Here is a 19,892-nt window from a genome sequence, read left to right as displayed (position 1 = left end):
GAGAAATGGTCAAAATAACAAAAAATGCAGTGCTTGCAGACCTCAAATAATGCTAAGAAAACAAGTTCATAATCATTTAGAAACAACAATACTAATGTTTTAACTCAGGAAGAGTTCAGAAATCAATATTTTGTGGAATAACCATGATTTTTAATCACAGCTTTCATTCGTCTTGGCATGCTTTCTTTCACACTGCATTTGGGTGACCTTATGCCGCTCCTGGTACAAAAAATTAAGGAGTTCTTCTTTGTTTGATGGCTTGTGACTATCTATCATTCTCTTGATTACATTCCAGAGGTTTTCATTGGGGTTCAGGTCTGGAGAATGGGCTAGCCATGACAGGGATTTGATGTGGTGGTCCTTCATCCACACATTGATTGACCTAGCTGTGTGGCATGGCGCATTGTCCTGCTGGAGAAACCAGTCCTCAGAGTTGGGGAACATTGCCTGAGCAGAAGGAATCAACTGTTTTTTCCAGGATAACCTTGTATGCGGCTTGATTCATACGTCCTTCGCAAACATTAACCTGCCCAATTCCAGCCTTGCTGAAGCATCCCCAGATCATCACCGATCCTCCACCAAATTTCACAGTGGGTGTAAGACACTGTGGCTTGTACGCCTCTCCAGGTCTCCGTCTAACCATCAGACGAGCAGGTGTTGGGCAAAGCAGAAAATTAGACTCATCAGAGAAGATTACCTTACTCCAGTCCTCTATGGTCCAATTCTTATGGTCTTTGGCAAACTTCAGCCTGGCTCTCCTTTGCTTCTTATTGATGAAAGGCTTGTTTCTAGCTTTACATGATTTGAGCTCTACCTCTAGGAGCCTGTTACGAATTGTTCTTGCCGTGTTCTTCCCCCGTTAGTCCCCCCCCCCCAGCTGCTATTTGCCATTCCTTTTGTAGGTCACTTGATGTCATCCTGCGGTTGCTGAGTGGCATTCGAATAAGATGACGGTCATTCCGGTCAGTGGAGAGTCGTTTTCTCCCTCTGCTGGTCTGTAGCATTGTTGTCCCCAATATCTGCTGCTTGACCTTGTTGTAATGGGCTTCCGTCTTAGAAATTTTAAGGATGGAGGCAACATGATGCTCACTTTATCCCTCTGCTAATAAAGCCAGAATTGAACCATTCTTTTCCTCACTCATGACTTTTCTGTTCAACTCCTTTGGCATGGATAAGTTATTTTTTAATTCCTATTACTTTTGGGATATTACTAGCACTTGTTTTGCCATCCAGCTTGTCCTATTGCAAGAGGATTGTGAACACCGCTGTAGTTTTTTTTTTATACTTTACTTCGTTAAATAAGATTTGGTTCAGGTGATCACCTAATCAGAAGCACATTAAGTAGAATGAGGTGTACTCTGGTTGGAATTAAACGTACACTGGAACGGAATGAGGCTGTGTGCCCACGTTGCGTTTTTTAAGCGTTTTTGCCGCTGTGGAAACGCTTAAACGCATGCCATGCAATCCTATGAAATTCCGCAGTTGCTGTGCCCATGCTGTGGATTTTTCCGCTGTGGAATCGTATAGCGGTAAAATCCGCAGCATGTCCATTAATTATGCGGAATCGCGGCGATTCTGCCGCCATAGAATTGCATTGAAACGCTCACTTGACGCATGTGGCAATGCCCACCATGCGTGAGTTGAGTGCTTCATGTACAGCTGGTACCCTGGGTCTGGAAGAGAGGAGACTCTCCTCCATGCCTTGGGTACCATATTTCTGTAAAAATGGAATTAAAATAAAGAATAGAGATACTTGCCTTCGGTCGGCCCTCATCGGCGTTGCCAGCAACTTCCGTTCCCAGGGATGCATTGCGCGAATGACCTCTGACGTAGCAGTCTCGCGTGATGCTTCGTCATCAGAGGTCATTGTCGCAAAGCATCCCAGGGAACGGAACTTGCTGGCAGCGTCGATGAGAACCAGGAGGACTTCGGGGGCCGGCAGAGGGTAAGTACTGTATATCTTTTTTTAAAACTATTTTTAACATTCTATCTTTTACTATTGATGCTGCATAGGCAGCATCAATAGTAAAATGTTGGTCACACTCGTCAAGTTCTATGCCTGACAAGTGTGACCAACCTCTAAGTCACTTTTCCAAGCGATGCTTCAAATTGCTTAGAAAAGCGCAAGCATTCTGCAAGCTAAAAACGCTTGTTTTGTGGGAAAACGCATGCATTTTACCCGCGGCGGGGAGTTGCGTAAATGCTGCGGACAATTCCGCAGCATTTCTGCAATGTGGGCACATAGCCTGAGGTGTCAGACATGTAGAGAAGCTGATTTTTATAAAATTGTGCAGTTGTCTCTTAATTTTTGCCAGATCTGTAGATACCGTTTATTTCTGTTGTATACACTTCCTGTGTTGGCAGATCTGTTTCCATGGTTACAGACTACAAACAAACTGCGTAGTCTGATCATGCACTAATGTGTAGGGGCCCTGATTTATAAAGACTGGTGTTGCTCTAACTGGTCTTGATATGGGGGGGTGGTGCTGGAGTCAGATGCAACTAATTCAATCCTAAGTTCACAAAACATTAGGCATTTTTTCAACTTTTTTTTTTTTTTCTGCAGCAGGCCTGATCTCAAAAATGCTGCAAAAAAAACCATGCGAAAGCACAATATCCCGATGACAAAAAAAAACAAGGTTTGTGCATGAGATTTATTAAATCTCCTATACTTTGCTGGTACTGTAAAACGCAGCTGAAAATTTGCATTAAAAAAAGCTGCAAAAACTCCTAGTGTGGACTTGGCATAAGAGGAGCAAAGTTCTTTAATCAGGTGCGCCTCGCCACAAATACTATGCCAGTCAGTGACTGGAGTAAGAGTTGTGGCATTAGGTACGCCACAGCTGGTAATGAATTGGAAGAGCTCTGTTGCATCTTGCCCCCTTTTCACCAACTTTGGCAGAGCTGGGCATTGAAAAACACGGAAAGTCGCAAGATTTTTACACCGCCTCTGGTTGCCCCAAATTTTTGCAACTTGGCAAAATGATTTAAGTGAAAACACTTTGATGAATTGAGACTATTTTCTATTTCACATTAGAAGAGGGGGGTGGGGTGGGGGGAGTGATAGCCCCCATCAGGGCCGGACTGGCCATGTGGCAATTCTGGCAAATGCCATAAGGGCCTGTCTGGTCATGGGCTGCCTTGTCTGTTACGTTGTTATCAAAATCTGTGTTCTTAAGACACTCATACTGTTAAGAGTTGTGACGGAGCACAGAGTCACTGACACCGCAACAGGCCTCTGGTATCATTAGAAATATTGGTCTTCTAGTAAATCTTGCCTTCCTCCATCCAGGGTAATGTATGTGCACACGTAGTGAAATCTGCTGCGTTGTACAGTACCTTTATTTTCAATGGAAAAAAAAAACGCAGTGCACATGCTGCAGATTTTTCTGCGCGGTTTTGCTGCGGTTTACAATCCGCAGCATGTCAATTGTTTGGTGCAGAAACGCTGCAGTTTTACACCTCATCCATTATGAGGTGTAAAACCGCAGGCAAAACCGCAGGACTTTTGTCCTGCGGATTTACCTGCGGTTTTCGCTCCAAAATCCGCACACCCAAAAAACTACGTGTGCACATACCCTAATATATCCCATCTGGTGCTTGGGAACAGTTACAGCATGGGCCTGTGTGATTTCAAATGCCAGGGCTGAATTTCAGCCCCAGTCCGTACCTGACCCCCATATACACTTAATATCTGTGGTGCCAACAATCGCTCAGCTGCTGCCAATCTCTGCTAATGTCCCCATGCACAGTAATTCTTGGCCGGCGCCTATGTTCTCTAGAAGTGTATGTTCAACCATTTTTTGTTTTCTTATTCAGATGGAAGATGCTTCAGGAAAATCTCTCCATTTTACTTGCGTTTTGTAAATCTGAAGCGTCTTCTCCTAAAAAATTTTTTTTTGACTGCTGATCTTTTTAGTGTTTTTCCAGCCTTTTTATGGGGTCCTGTAAAACGAAGTTGTTGTGTGTGTGGGTTTTTTTTTTTTTTTTCCCCTCAAAAAACCGCTCAAAGATCCCAGGGATTTTACGTCTTCTCATTAACTTGTATTACAGTATAGAGCGTCTTTAGAATTGAAGCCCCCTGAAGAATGATGGGGGTCACTTCTTTTAACCGCTTCGTGTCTTTGGAAAACTGAAGTGGTTAAGGCACTCAACGTATGAACGGACAGTCGTTATTACGTGGAGATGAATGCGTTCATTCTTTTCAGCTTTTGGTGCCATAGAATCATAGAATGGTAGAGTTGGAAGGGACCTCCTGGGCCGTCTGGTCCAACCCCCTGTTCAAAGCAGGATTCGCTAAATCATCCCAGACAGATGTCTGTCCAGCCTCTGTTTGAAGACTTCCATTGAAGGAGAACTCACCACTTCTCGTGGCAGCCTGTTCCACTCATTGATCACTCTAACTGTCAAAAAGTTTTTTCTAATGTCTAATCTGTGTCTCCTCCCATTCAGTTTCATCCCATTGCTTCTAGTCTTTCCTTGTGCAAATGAGAATAAAGTTGATCCTTCTACAATGTGACAGCCCTTGAGATATTTGTAGACAGCTATTAAGTCTCCTCTCAGTCTTCTCTTTTGCAAACTAAACATTCCCAAATCCTGCAATCTTTCCTCATAAGGCAGGGTTTGCAGACCGGTCACCATTCTGGTCGCTCTTTTCTGAACTTGCTCCAGTTTGTTGATGTCTTTTTTAAAATGTGGTGCCCAAAACTGGACACAATATTCCAGATGAGGTCTGACCAAAGAGGAGTAGAGGGCAATAATGACTTCACGTGATCTAGACTGTATGCTTCTGTTAATACATCCTAGAACTGCATTTGTCTTTTTTGCTGCTGCATCACACTGTTGACTCATATTCAGTCTGTGATCTATTAGTATACCCAAGTCTTTTTCACATGTGCTGTTGCTTAGCCCTATTCCTCCCATTCTGTATATGCTCTTTTCTTTTTTTTTATTGCCCAGATGTAGTACTTTGCATTTTTCCCTGTTAAAAACCATTCTGTTAGTTGCTGCCCACTGCTCCAGTTTATTTATATCTTTTTGAATCCTCTCTCTCTCTTCTCTTATATTAGCTATCCCTCCTAGCTTTGTGTCATCAGAAAATTTAATCAGTTTACCCTCAATTCCTTCATCTTTTCAGGTGGCATTCGGAGCGGCCCCACTCAAACCCTTCCTGGAGGAAAAAAAATGTAGTGTGAACATACTCTAAGAGCTGCAGCCAGAATAATCGGGCAGGGGCTTAACCCTGCCCCAAACAGAAGAACTGGCCGATTATTCCAACAGCTTGAACCTTCTCTGCCCCCAACATGATCTATCGGGGAGGGTCTTGAGATTCTTCCCCCCCATACACATCAGACTGATACCGGCAGGACCGGCTGACTTTAGTCTGATCTGTATGGTTTTGCGCTCCTGGATTACAGTAGATTGTGCAGACCGTATGCAAAAAATACTTTGAACTTTTATAAGGGCAAGTGAAAAGGTTTGTGGCCAGGTCTCCTCTATAAGAATCCTTTCCCAGTGCTGTGTTTTGTTGGGGCTCCAGCACTTCATACAATTTCCCGTGTACAGATCAGGTTGCGTTCTTTTCTTTAATAATCAAAGAGCTGTTTTCCACCCATCACTCAGTACAGGACATCACCTCCTGCAGCCGTCACCCTGCCCCCATCCTGGAAATTAGGATGAATCTGTCCGCTATTCGCTCAGGAACAATAGTTTGTCGTATTTGTGAGTTTTCTCCTAGAAACAAGTGTCAGACTGAATTTCCCACTGTTCAGACCGTTCTCACAGGTGACCGGCCTCTGTGTAATCCAAATTCATTTGCAGATAATAATTTGAACCCTCCTTTATTCTGTACCTTGGCTTCAAATAAATAAACAAAACACTATTTTGACAAGTGCGGTAGGTGTTTGAAAAAAATGTAAAAAATATGCAAAATTCCTCAAACTTTGCATACCCGCCAAAGAATGAACACGTTACTTTTTCTAACCACTCCAGAAAGCAGAACATGTTGTTTTGACATTGCTGTGCATTATGTTCATGTTATGGGGGCGCTTTCTCATGTGGATGCCGCGCGAAAGACGGCTGAAAAAGACACCATGTACATATCCTCATGTGGATTTTTGAGCACACGGCTACCATGTGCTGGACGTGTTTTTCATCTATAGACTTGTATTGGCCCTTGTCATCTGCGTTGACTGTAAAATACAGACATGTAAATGGCATAATAGGTATGGGTGGGATAGTAGGGGGGACAGATACCACGTGTGCTGGAGACATTGACATATAAAGGAGTCTAAGGATATGTGCATACCAGGTTTTTTTTTTTCAAATTGCATGTTTAAAAAAAAAAACAAAAAAAACTTTTTCCCTTACATTCCCGATTCCCAGCAGCAGGAAATCCGCCACTAAAGCTACTTTTGAATAAAAAAAAAAAATATATATGTATATATATATCTATATATCTTTTTACTTCCCACAACATGTAAATAAGACTTCTTAAAATCGGATTCTTGGTCGGGACTGACTGTTAAGGCCCTGTCACACACCGCGAGATCGCCAGCGACATCGCTGTGTGTGACATGGATCAGCGACTGGCCCCCCTGCCGGGTATCGCTGATCGCGCTGGAACGTCCTGGGCCATTTTTTTGATCATTGGTCTCCCGCTGGCCAGCACGCATCGCTGTGTGTGACAGCGAGAGACCAACGATCAGCGACGCTGGGAGCCGGTTTCCAATGTAAACAGCGGGTATCTAAGAGCTGCGCGGCTCTTAGATACCCGCTGTTTACCTTGGATACCAGCTTGCTCGCTGGTCCTGATCGCTGGTGGAGCTGTCTATGTGACAGCTCACCAGCGATCAGCTAACTATGTCCCAGCAATCCCATCCACGTCCGATCGTTGATGGGATTGCTGGGACATTGATGTGTGTAACGGGGCCTTTATACTGAATAACCCCGTCTTCCTTTGAGTCTTTCAAGCTACACTTTCTGGATATTATGTCCTTTGTCTTTATATGCCATGTATGTTACTGATTCGTATCTTGTTTTTTTCCTGTTGCTGTGACACACAGCAAAATTTCCACACTCAAATGCGAAGCAGAAAAACGTCCTCCTATTTGTCCTGTGGGAATAGACCCTCAGACGATAAAGTTTCTTTAGGGCTGCAAGACCTTTCCCATTCTCTTTGAAAACCCAAGTTTAATCTACAGAATCCTAGGTTTTTAATTCCCTTTCCTTTCCCGTGCCTTACTGTTCCAGTGGTTTGTTTTTTCTGTGTATTTTTTTTTACTTTTTTTTAAATATTGGCCTTTTGTTAGGAAGAAAATATTTTGTTTTTGTCTTTAAATAAACAAAAAATTGAATCTACAGCTTTACCCTAGTCTGACGGTTATGCTCTGCCCTAATTCCCGTCGCTATTTTGGGACTAAAAATACTTTTGACAAAGAAGAAAGTGATTAATTACACTTATTATATTTTTTTTTTTTTTTTTAAGAGATTTTAATTTTATGTGAAAAATGCTGAAAGAATTGACATTCTTATATTTGTGGGGTGGGGGGAATATATAACATTTTGATACTTCACATCCACAAGGAACAAATAAGTAATGTGTCCATGAGAATTCCAAAATTTAATTTATTTTGCTGGTACTGTAAAATATTGCTTTTTTTATTTTTTTTCTCCCCCCCCCCATATCCCCGCAGCTAAACGCCCCGTGTGAACATAACCTTAAATTGCCCCCTCTCCTTTGGCGCACTTTGCGGTTCTTCTGACTAGGGACGTATTTACATCACACTTTTGGAAATTTTCCAGTGTTCTTTTTATTAAAAGTTGTCAAAACGTCAGTTTTCCTAAGGCAGGTATTTGCTGTTTGGCCACACACAAGCTGGGTGTGTGTATTCCTGTTGTGTCTTGTGTCATGCCTTGCTGTCTCGGTGGCAGGGAGTTCACCTTGAGTAATTCCTTGCACTAGAAACGTGTTTTGTTCCTGTGCATTTTTGTGTGTGTGGTTTTCCCTGTGTAGATCTATTCTTGATACTTGAAACCTCACCCGTAATAGGAGCGATGATGCTTTTGACATTTCTTGTTTCTTAAAAAGGCATTTACAGGCTAAAGTCTAGGGTACGTCAGTGTCCACAACCCGTGGCTCTCCAGGTGTTCTAATACTGCAACTCTCAGCATGCCTGCACTAACTGTATCCTCTCCTACTCCAAGGCTATGTTACAGAAAATTCAGACTTCAGAGCTGAAATCTCATGTAGTTCCTTGCTGGCTCAGGGCTCCATAGATGCTCTAGTGATTTAGTGTCTTAGTTTTCAGTGCCTGGTAAAAAAAAAAAAAAAGCACAAAACTCCCTTCTACAATTTAGCAAAACTTCCACTACGTATCGGACAACACGTTTTAGACTTTATTATAACACCAATCAGCAGAGTTAAGAATGCAGCTCTGGAGTGTTGTAATAACCTGCAGGAACATGGGATGCAGTCATGCATGTGGAGGCAGAGCAAGGGTTAAACAGGTTTATTTACAGGGGGATGTACTCCACACAGGGAGTGAGGAATTGTAGGGTGACGGCGAGGAATGGAGCAGAACTGGAAAGTTGGCAGGGTAGGTGAGGGACGAGTTCAGTAATAGAGGTTAAACTTATCGGACTGTAGTCTTCTGTTGTGAGGGGAATACAGGGTGGCACCGGTAACAGAGGCGCGGGTCGTCTCGTCAGTCTGACAAGCAGGAATCCAACGGTGGCACCGACAACAGCGGCCCATGCAGTCTCTCAAGTCTATCCATGTTAAAGAAACTGCCTCCAGGGAAAAACAACGGGTTGCTGGGCGGTGAGCGGGGGTCCTGCTCTCACCACTCTTAGTCATAAGTCCACACTCAGAACGTGTCACCGCAGGGACAGTGCCGCGCTCCTTGGTCAGTCCAGCTACTACTCTCAGGGGCTCAGATCTGTCACTGCGCACGCCGACCTGCACGCACTAGCGACTGTCTCAGGCTTGTTAAATGGAGTCTCCTCCAGTCACGGAGGCTGGCGTGTCCACGTTTACACAGAGGGCGCTCACCGCATACTGTCGGTCTGTCTCAGTCCTCAGCAGGAGGTCTCTTTTGAGAATACGGTCACTCTTGGGCAGAGCGTGTGCGGTACTCACTGTCTCCTAGTGTACTTCACCTGGCTTAGCTCCGCTCTGTTGGCACGGCTCCGCACACTCCACTCTGCTGACATAGCTAATTCCCCCAGCACCACAGCTCCTATTACGGGCGGCGGCAGCAGCAGCACGGCCTGTCACAGGGCCAGCACTCTCTGGAGGGGGAAGCAGAGCGCGCTCTGCGCACTGCACTTACTTGACGCCAACTCCTGCTGCAGTGTGCGCTTTTCCTTCTTATAACCATGTGACTACTCGCTCTTTTTAGGCTCTCCCCGCCCTCTCCTATCACCAGGAAGTCCTGTCTCTCTCCTCCTTCCCTCCTGCAGCAGGGGAAGGTCCGCCTCCCTCAGGATTCCCCCCAGAGACAGGATGCAGCCCCTTCAGTTCCGGACCAGGCATGCAGGTACCCACGGTCCAGTCCACCCCCTTACATTTTAACACAAGATGCATTTTATTTATGGAGTGACTTTTTTTTTTTTTTTTTTGCAAATTTCTTGTAAAAACAAGCAAGTTCCATTTATATTCAAAAACCAATAGCTTATGGATTTTTAATCTTTGTCTACTCTTCATTGCCGACCACTGCCGCAGCCTCCGAGGCAGCAGGTCTCCAAACCAAGCAACTCCATGCTTACAAGCTCTCTTCCAATTGAGCTTGCGAGCACTGCTCAGAAGCGGTCTTGATAGAACCGGTCAGCTTCAGTGCATCTGTGCTCCTGCAATGCCGCCTCTGCTTGTAGCATGGGAGAACGGTTTTAGTGTAGGCCAGTGGAGCCACCATGGCGCTATTCCTACCTGTCCATTGACCAGTCAGGAGTATACTAAACCCCCCCCCCCCCCCCAACAGGCAGGAAGCCAGGAGGAAGAGGAGTGGTGTGCTCCTGACACCCACTGAAACTCAGATTTGTGTTTTGCATTCTCCTAATATAAAAAATTCAACAACTAGCGGTTCCTCAGGCTTAAATTGTAAAAGGGCGCAGTCTGAAGAACTGCAGACTATCACATCTAGGACCCAAGTTGATTTACAACCGAGCACGACTTATTGTATGTTCCTCTTAGTAAATACTACATGTCCATATCTAAGGCTAGTTTCACACTAGCGTTTATGAGCGCAGCGACGGCCTGCGCACGGCCGCCGCTAAGCCCCGCCCCCTGCCGCGCCTCCGCCGCATGACTCTGCATGCGCCCTGCGTCCCCTATCTTTATCACAGGGGGCGCAGGCCGTGCGCAGTATGCGTTTGGCGGCGCATGCGTCCTTTTGACGATGCTGCTGCAGTTTGGTTGCGTCGGCGCACCGTCAAAAAGGTGCATGCGCCGCCAAACGCATACTGCGCACGGCCTGCGCCCCCTGTGATAAAGATAGGGGACACAGGGCGCATGCAGCGTCATGCGCCGGTGGGCGGAGCTACCGGCGGAGGCGCGGCAGGGGGCAGGGCTTAGCGGCGGCCATGCGCAGGCCGTCGCTGCGCTCATAAACGCTAGTGTGAAACTAGCCTAAGTCAGTGGGTAAAATACCTTAATTCCCGGCAGCTGTCAGATCCCGTCCATGTAGTTTATGGTTTTTCGTAAATTGCTTTATCAGATGTCTGAAGATGATTGCTTATGATGTAAATGACATTACCTCATAATAACTGATGACATTTAATTGGTGTTTGTAAAACAGTTTAGATATATATTTTTTTATTTTTTTTTAGATATATTTGGGTAAGGAAACTTTTGTATTTTTTTTATCTATATGTTTCCCACAAAGATGGACTGCCGAGTGCCCCTGTGCAGAATGTCTGTGACCCGCTCCTATGTATATATGAGGGTATATTCTACCTATAAGGAAAAGTACTATTTTTAGGCAGAGAGCATTCTCTCAAGTTATGGTGCAGCCTGTGGCTCACTTGTTTCTATCCTCCAAACCACAGTCGGTGAGTTTTAATCCCAGCAGTGATGAACTACATGAGATTGAACATTTAAGTGTGTGTGTATGTGTGTGTGTGTATATATATATATATATATATATATATATATATATATATATACACACCTACAGAGCACATTTAGCTAAGTGCACCTGCGCTCAGGGCTGTGGAGTCTGTAAGCCAAACCTCCCACGCAACTCCTCAATTTCCCTGACTTCCGATTCCGACTCCCTCATTACATACATGGCTTATGTTTAAGTGATGATAAATTTACTGTAGTAAACTGGTAACATCAGGCTTTTCATCATCATTCTGATACAATAATCAATCTATTTAGAGAGAACCTAAAGTCGATAAAATTCCTGTTCACTCCAGCAGTTCTTAGATGAGTGCAGGGCTGCAGGCATTCCTTCCCTCTGCTTTTTAGAGGAGGAGCTCCACTACTGAGCATGTACATAAAGTTCAGCACAGAGTCATGTCCACTAAGGCTATGTGCACACATAGCAGAAAATTTCTGCTTAAAAACCAGACTCCCTTCCCAGAAATCACGTTTTTTTTTTTCTGCACAAAAAAAACGTGCGTTTTTCCGCGCGGTTCCAGACCCATAGAAATAGCCAGAAATGCGGAAAAATCTGCGAAACTAATGAGCATGCTGCGTTTTTTACCGCAAAGTGTTTTTTTCGCGGTAAAAAATGCATCAATATGCACAAAAATTGCACAGAAATGAATGGGAAGCTTATTTTTAGCTTTTTATAGCGGATTTATTGGCAAATCAGCTAAAAAAAACCCGCTAAACGCTGTGTGTGCACACAGCCTAAAAGCCGAGATGCTTAGATCAGTAACAGACATTTATAGGACGTTTCAGAACTTTCCCAAATTCTTAAGAAAAAATATTCCGCACATCCTGCATTCAACCACTGAACCCAATTTATTAAATGTTGTTGGAGTTAGACCATTTTATTCCGACTCCACCAAAATGGACACCGACTTCGACTCCACAGCACTGCCTGCGTTGGAGGGGAATTTACATAAAGAGCTAAGAGAATGTCCCGGTGTCCTGTATAAGATACTAAGGAATCGCTCTACTTATTGCTGGATAAGCTTAAGGGCTCAGGAAGGCGTTGCGTTTTGAGTCTGTATCCAACAATAAACATGTTAGACACGACTTGTACTAATGGCTCTTAATGTTTGAGTATCCGAAATCACATATTTGACTTTGGTATGTTACCTGGCATTCAGCTGGAAAGGACTCTTGGTAGGAGGAATGCGAGTAGAAACTGATCTGTAAACCCTTCTCATCCAATCATATTAGCAGAAATATCTTTAAATGATGGTGACTGGATGAGAGCAGCTCATAGTATTCCATATGTTCATTTCAGCTGAATTCCAGTGACCTGGGTATAGATGTTTGTATGTGTTTTTTTTTTTTTTCTTTCTTCAAAATGCTTTCTTTTAGGGTTCTGCATCTTCTTAAATACATGTTGCCATCTTTTCCAGCTTAATTCCATGCTTCTTTAAAGTGAACTGAAACTCTGAGATCAAACAAGGATTGACTCAAGATACAAACCATGACCGATATTCCGATCGATAAATCAAATCTGCCTCGGGTTAATGAAGGTTAGTGATGTGTGTTGTGTTTGGGTTTTTTTTTTTTTTTTTTAAATTCTAAAAGATTCACAGAACCTTGGTCCAGTGGCCACCAGAGCCCTGCAAATCTTCTGCTACTTGCAGGCTTGGCACAACATACTCATGTTGTTGCTCCGGACCTACAAATTGGAGGAGGTTGCCGATGATGCTGGCAGCTAGTTGGAGGTTTATTTTATGAACGTGGCCGCTGAACAAGGGTCTGGCCATTGTTTTTGCTCAGCTCTATCAAACACCCATAGAATAAGTCAATGCATCGTTAGAATCCTCACCATTCCTATAATTGGTCTCTGGAAATCCTGATTTGAATATTGCAACGCCAATGCAATGACTGCTGGAAACAGCGGAGTTGTCTGCTGGGTGTGACAGTCACAGAGACAATGAATTGATCAGTGCTGGGCCATCACTTCATTGAAACTGGGTTCTCCAAAAGACTCATTCTCCATATCAGTTACCTATAACGCCTTCTAACGCCGTCTGTGGGTTGACGTATGACTCTGTTCCGCACCCTAGTAGGATAAAATCCGCAGCATTCTGACCCAACTTTGCATGTGAATGGAGATTAATTGCTGAAGCCAAGCATATGCAAAGTTGGGAGGGTTCCACTAAGCCTTCATACTGGCTTGACCTGTATTGACTGTGTGTGACCAGCCCATGTTGGGGTCTTAACCCCCCCCCTATCTGTGTGCTCAGTGTCTTTTATTATCAGAATGATGGATACTTTTTTGGAGTCACACAGGAGATGGAAAGCTCCCATTCTCCATCCCTTGTGCAAGTAATCTCCCTCCTCCCGCCGTAACACAAGGATTTACAGCAGGCACCAATGGATCGCCTGCCCCTCCGAGCATTGTGTGACGTAGGTGCCAGATTTATCAACGTGCCAAGTCTCTTTTCTGGGAATTATTTTTCCTTTACTTTTTGGATATGGGTTTTTCAGATGAGAACTGTTTCAGGCTCAGATACCCATTCTATCTTTTATTTTTTATTTTTTTGTAGTAATATTGCACCAAATGTTACTTTATTTTTTTATTTATAATTATTAGAAATATTCCTCAAAGCTAAAAAGCCACAAAATGGCATTATGTGTAGTCTAAAATACTAGACAGCTTGTCTGCATATTAATCACTGTTACTTTCCACTGGCTCATAAGGGTGACTTGAATGGCGACAGTAATGATCACCCAGCTTTCTAAACTATATTTGTCTCCTTTTTTTTTTCTTCGTTTAAATGGGTTGTTTGGAATTATTATTATTATATTTATGTTTCTAGTTTCTTAAAACAGCGCCACTCTAGTCTTTCAGTTCGTGTCTGGCTTTGCAGCTCCTCTTCAATGAGGGACAACTGTGCACTTGTCCATGGTTTGTATCACTACAAATACCCAGACTTTTTTTGTTTGTTTTTTGTAATGTAGGATAATCCCTATAATGTTCCAGAAAATTTCCAAAAGATCAGTTCCCTAATCCAATATTACTAATGTGATAATTCTAAACAGTCTAAAAGCCAGGGAATTTCTTGATACAGGAGTTATCCAGCGCCTCTCACTTCTGTGTTGGGAGAGACTGAGACACAAAGTATATGGCAGGTGTAGGTAGGCATATTCCAGGATTTTCTGACCTTAGGATGGGTCTTGTAGTATGATTGTTGGGGGTCCAACCCCCATTCACATTTAAAAAAAAAAACAAAAAAAAAAACACAGGTGGTTCATGCAGTTGTAAATGTTCACCTGTCAGGTCAAAGGTCAGGAGAACTAGGACAGCTGTTCACCTGGGTTCTGTTTCCTCATTTTACTTAAGAAGCTATTGCAGCCACTAACTTCCCGATTTCAGACAGTAGATGTCTGGAATTTTATTTTCACTTCTATCTTTGTGGAACAGATACTTTGGATCTCTTTAACCCTTTCTTACACACCTGCCCTGGGTCCGGGTTCTTCTCCCTTTACTCCAGGCTGCTAAACATTTCTTGTGCTTCTCATCTGACTTTGCAAGTAGCATGGTTTGCTCCCATGTGATGAGCTTCCTGGGCCTATATAAGGCCCACCAAGACACACACACCTGATTCTTGGTATTAAGTCTTTTTTAGTTTGTCTCTGCACGACTACCTGTCTGTGGCTTCCAGGACGTCTCTTGACTTCCTGTGGTTCTAGGACCTCTGCTACTGGTTCCAGTTTTTCAGGACCTCTGCTAAGTGTCCAGTAGCAGAGGTCCTAGAACTACAGACGGTTTCCAATCTTCCAGAACCTCTAACTGTTCCCGGGTTTCCCAGGACCTCTGCTATGTCCCACTGCGACTTCCAAGACCTCTCCTGACTACCTGTGGCTTCCGCTACCTGCTTCTAGACTCTTGTCTGCCTACGGTCTCCAGTACCTCTGCTACCTGTTTCCCATGTGCCTCAACTGCCTTCTGCATCAAAGTCTTTGACCCATGTGCCCACCCGGGACTTCAGCTTTGAGGATCCGCCTCACCTAGTGAGCCTAACATTCTGCTGCGCTCATGTCCACCCCTTTAGCCCTATCACAATCAATGTGTGACAGGCTGCAATACAAGTAGTGTTAAATGGCAAACTCTGCTTCACTACATATTTAGGTTTTGCTGATATTCTGTGTTTATAAATATTACAGAAAAATGATGAAGGAAAGTCTTTTTCTATTTTTCTTCTGCAGGAAAGAAAAAAAAATCCCGGACGCTTAGTCACTTAATCGCTGAGTCTTGTTCCCAGTCCCCAATTTACATGCTGGCAGAGTTTGCTCTTTTTCCTTTCGCACCTCTGCTTCATTTACGAGCCAATCTGACATGGTGTCTCTGGCAGCATCTTCTAAAGTATGCAGCTAGATGTGTAAGAATAATAAAATCATGGGCTAAATGTTCCACTGTATCCTAGCACAAGTAACCTGGAGCCCATAATGTGTGACAAGTAATTGGAAAATATTTAAATCCCTTTTTGTTTCCATACATGGGGCACATACTATGCCCCAATGAAATCCTGGCATGTAGCAGATTGATGAGCACTTACATATATTTAGAGGTCCTGTCCCTTGCTTAAGAAATGGAGTTAATATCCTGTACAAATTGGGAAGCAGAATGAACCGCAGCAAGTTGGCTATGAAGTGGAGACCACGTAATGTTACAGAGGACAGAAAAGTCCCCACTGCTCTGCACACTTTTCTACTTGGCATCTGATGGACCAGATTGGGAGCAGAACATTACCTTCTTGACGGCATTGTGCCAGCTGTAAAGTTTGGTTGAGGGGTGAAAATTGGATTGTTTTTCATGGGTCGGCCTCTGCCCCATAACTCCAGTGAAAAGAAATCTTAAGGATCCAGCACACATTTTGGACAATGGCAGCTTCCATCTTTGTGGGAACAGTTGGGGAAGGCTCTTTTTCTGTTCTCCATGACTGTGCCCAACACACAAGGTCCATAAAGACCTAGTTGGGGACGTCTGCTCCCACAGGTGTAATATGTAGGCCCACATATTCGTACAGTGTATATGGCTATGGCATATGTTTGCACAGTGTAGACTTGTACCCTCGGTGTATATACCATCTGTGGGCCCGTACACTGTATATTAGTGATGCCACACTTCCTGTCTGGATCCGCCATATGGAGCAGACAGTGTGTATAGGGGCAGAACAGCATAATTGTCATGGACTGAATGATACCAGATGCTCAGGAAATTGGAGTCTCTTTATTTGTATCACCCAGGGGCAGGAAGGATTTATTTCGTGGCTCAGTCTGTAATGATTTTCTTTTGCCAGGAAAAACCTCTGTAAAAATTTGGGGTGCTGACTAAATGGAGGGGGCATGGACAATGTTCAGAACTGAAGAATTGCACTATGATCTGTTATTGCAACACTTGTTTGTTAGCAGGTACAATATGATGAGCATGCACCTCTCAAAACTAGTCTGCGACCCCCCTCCCCACCCCCAAATCTGGATCTAAGCTAATTATACAGTCCTGTCGAGGGTTTAGACCATGTTGAAAGAATATCTGCAGCATGCAACCTTTAATTTGACAGAAAAGCGCTTTTTTTACAGATACACCCCTGGTGTCACCAAGGACTCAGTCTGCCCGTTCACCTCCCCTAAGTTTGACATTGCTCTTATCCAGAGTGAACGCGGTCTGTACATCTGCATTGATACTGCAGGGAGCTGAATGGGCGCGCTTTCTTGTCTGTGGCACCCAATTTTTGCTGCAAGCGGGTACCACAGACAAGGGATAGGGATGATGGCACAGACCTTTTGCCTTGCACCAATGGTATATCCAACCCTGCGCTGAACTCTTAGCCACACCGCGGGTGCACGGAGTTGCTCTCATTTACACATGCATTACCAGCATTTTTTCATGTACAATTAAACAGTGAACGTCTGTGCTGCAGATCTGCGCGTTAAAGGGGGTTACGTTCCCTATAGGACTGCACAAGAACTTTAAACTTTGTTTTGGTGCGATTGAGTCCCTTTTTAAAGGAACATGGCCAGCTGCAAATGAGTTAAACGTCCAAGAGGGAATGCATTGTAGTATCTTAATGTCTGCTTCGAACTCCCCCTGGGTTTGTTCATTTCTCTTTTTTACTTTTTTTTTTTTTTTTTTTTTTAATATAGTGTCAGAGCACAAGAGGAAGCTTGCCCTGTAAAATTCCAGGATTTGACCCTATAGAGTTATCAGTGTTTTCACCATTTTTTTTTTTTTTTTTTTTTTTTTATTACTTTTGCCTTTTTGTTAGGTTGGTTCATGTTTTAGTGAAACATCTATAGGAGAAAAAAAAGAGAACCTTAATTGTTTCAGGGGATGATAAAAATGTCCTTGAACTTACACTACAACATATTAAGAACCATTATGTGGTCAGTTGTTTTTGGCGTTTCCTGAACATGAAAATTATGTCCAAGCGATTCAGGTCCGTTCTAATTTTCATTGTAATCTCAAATCAGTCTCGTTTTTAAAATGTAAAAATCCAAGTAGCCTTTCAATTAACCCCCCTTCATAAAAATGGGGGGGGGGGGGGATAAATCTGTTTCCTGTAGAAAGCTGGACGGATATCAATGTGAGCTGCAATTGTTGCCAACCAGGTACTTAACCTTTCCTGACTCATAAATCAGGAATCTGAGTAGATCAGGTGGTAATATGTTGTATTGAGGTAGGACTTGCCACTTTTCTTCCTGCAACCCTGGATAAGGCTGTAATGGTTACCATATTGATTATGCAGATTTCCCACACCACACCCTCATATCAGATGGATCAAGTAATCTGAATTTACTGTCAATTACCTGATTTTAGGTCCAGTTCACCTAGAGTGTGACTGCCGCACCCCGGTGGGTGCGCTCTCCTTGCGTCATTGCTGTGATCAGTAAAGTCTGATTGTCGCACTGTGACGGCCTTCGGTAAGGAAAGGGGGCCTCAAATTGTCCCTAGAACTGGACCCTAACTATCCCTGTCCCGGGAGTCTCCGACCTTACTATGCTCCTGTTTAAACCCTGTTCTGTCCCCACCCCCCAGCCATAAGGCATGGGACAGAAATGTAAGGTAAAGACACACAGACAAAATAGGGATAACAGAAAGCAACAAACATACAAAAACTTGCCAAACGTAGAGATATATAGGCAAGGATAGAAATGTACCAACCAAATGGGAATGAGGAAAGCATACACCCCAAAACGACAATCTCCTATTCAGAACAGCGTCTCCAGAGAGCTAGGTAGTAAAGCTTTCACTGGTAAGACAGGGGGTGTGACCAGGTTTTATAGGGAGAGGTAATGACCAGATCAAAAGCAGCTGAAAATGGAGCTGCAAGTTTCTGACCAACATAGAAAGGGTCGTTAACCTCTTCAGCACCAAAGGAAACCAAATCCATTTAAAATAGGACACAAACACACAGGCTAAATGAAAGATCTGCGACTCACAATTGGTAGTGATCTTCAAACCCCCGATCTACCAGGATTGACACTGATGCCTATAAACCGGCCAATTACAGCTACCATGCTTCCTGCTTGACGAACAGCTCATTTTGCCTGAAGTCACCCTGCATTAGAGGCTGTCAGTCAAGCAGAGGAGGTGGGAAATAGAGCTGGAGTGACAGAGGCTTCCATCTACCATAGTCCTTCAGAACATCAATGCAGACGCTGATTTCTCAGTAACAGGGGAGCGGACTGGTCTTGTAACGGTATTGTTTGACTTTGTGTGAAATCCTGCTGACAGATTCCCTTTTAAGCCCCATGCTAAAATGATCTGAAGTGCACCTTATTGTGCCATCTATCATAAACCCTATCCTTTTTGTGCCCAATCTACTGAGTATATGACAAAGAGAGGGGGGAACGACACTAGTGTCCTACGTTGGCAGGGTTTGAGTTAATTCTCCTCGCAGAAGTTTACAGTAAAGTCCTGTCTTTGGGGAACGGGCAGAGTAATGAAATGGTTTGGCAGTTTGCAATGATTCCATGATCTCACTGCAGTCTCCTGTGGGCAGCGGGCAGTCTGTCTTTTCATTTCTGGATTTTTAACATGATCTCACCGAACATCTGCTGGAGTACACAAAAGGTTTGTGTGCTGCTCCCTGGCAAGGCCATCCTGAGACCCCTCACAGGCTGCTGTCTCACTGTCCTTAACTGGACCCCTCACAATGCCTCTCTCCGCCGATAGACGCACATGCTTCCATTGTTCTGTTTCATAAGTAAAATATATTTCCAATACTTTGCAATCACAGATCTCTCATTTCATACAATTTCCTATTTGGTTGGGACACAGCATTTTTAGTTCATCCTTGGTCATGAACCAAATGCCAGATGTACAGCGAAGACCAACATTGTCAAAGTGTGAAAAACACAGCAGCTTTCAACTTGTATGTTATCAACATCCCAACCCTCCATTATAATTGGCCAAATATGGGAAGTGCTTACAAGCTCGTTTCTGTTGAGCTTGTAAGCGCGGCTTTGAAATTGGTCAGGATCCCAGGAGTACGCTGATGGCTCTTGATCTGGCCGGCTTCAGTCTCAGTGGGAAGAAGCTGCCTCATCAGGAGCAGAGATTCCAGGTCAACATAGCACAATAACACTGCTGATGTAAACTGTCAATCAAGCCCCCCAACAAACCAGGAGCCCACTGCCTGCCACCCCCACCAATCAGGAACATGCAAAGTTGAGTACTCCTGCAAAGATGAGACTGTGTGTGATGTGTTTTTTTTTTTTTTTTTTTTTTTTTTTAAATCGGCTTTTATGA

The 19,892-nt window shown here is 43.8% G+C and overlaps 1 protein-coding gene across 5 annotated transcripts in view; it reads left to right on the top strand.

Moving 5' to 3' along the window:
- LOC141098016 (uncharacterized) overlaps positions 1 to 19,892 on the top strand; it is a 145,122-nt gene that overhangs the window by 38,530 nt on the left and 86,700 nt on the right. For all 5 annotated transcript variants that reach the window (XM_073585611.1, XM_073585612.1, XM_073585607.1 and 2 more), the window contains exon 2: positions 12,541 to 12,660. In XM_073585611.1, the coding sequence (XP_073441712.1) occupies positions 12,612 to 12,660 (49 nt within the window). In that variant the 5' untranslated portion in view covers positions 12,541 to 12,611. The remainder of the gene's footprint in view (positions 1 to 12,540; positions 12,661 to 19,892) is intronic.

This window comes from Dendrobates tinctorius, unplaced genomic scaffold, assembly GCF_039654945.1.
Source record: "Dendrobates tinctorius isolate UK_male_01 unplaced genomic scaffold, ASM3965494v1 ptg000086l, whole genome shotgun sequence".
NCBI lineage: Eukaryota > Metazoa > Chordata > Amphibia > Anura > Dendrobatidae > Dendrobates > Dendrobates tinctorius.
This window is presented reverse-complemented; position numbering and strand designations above follow the sequence as displayed.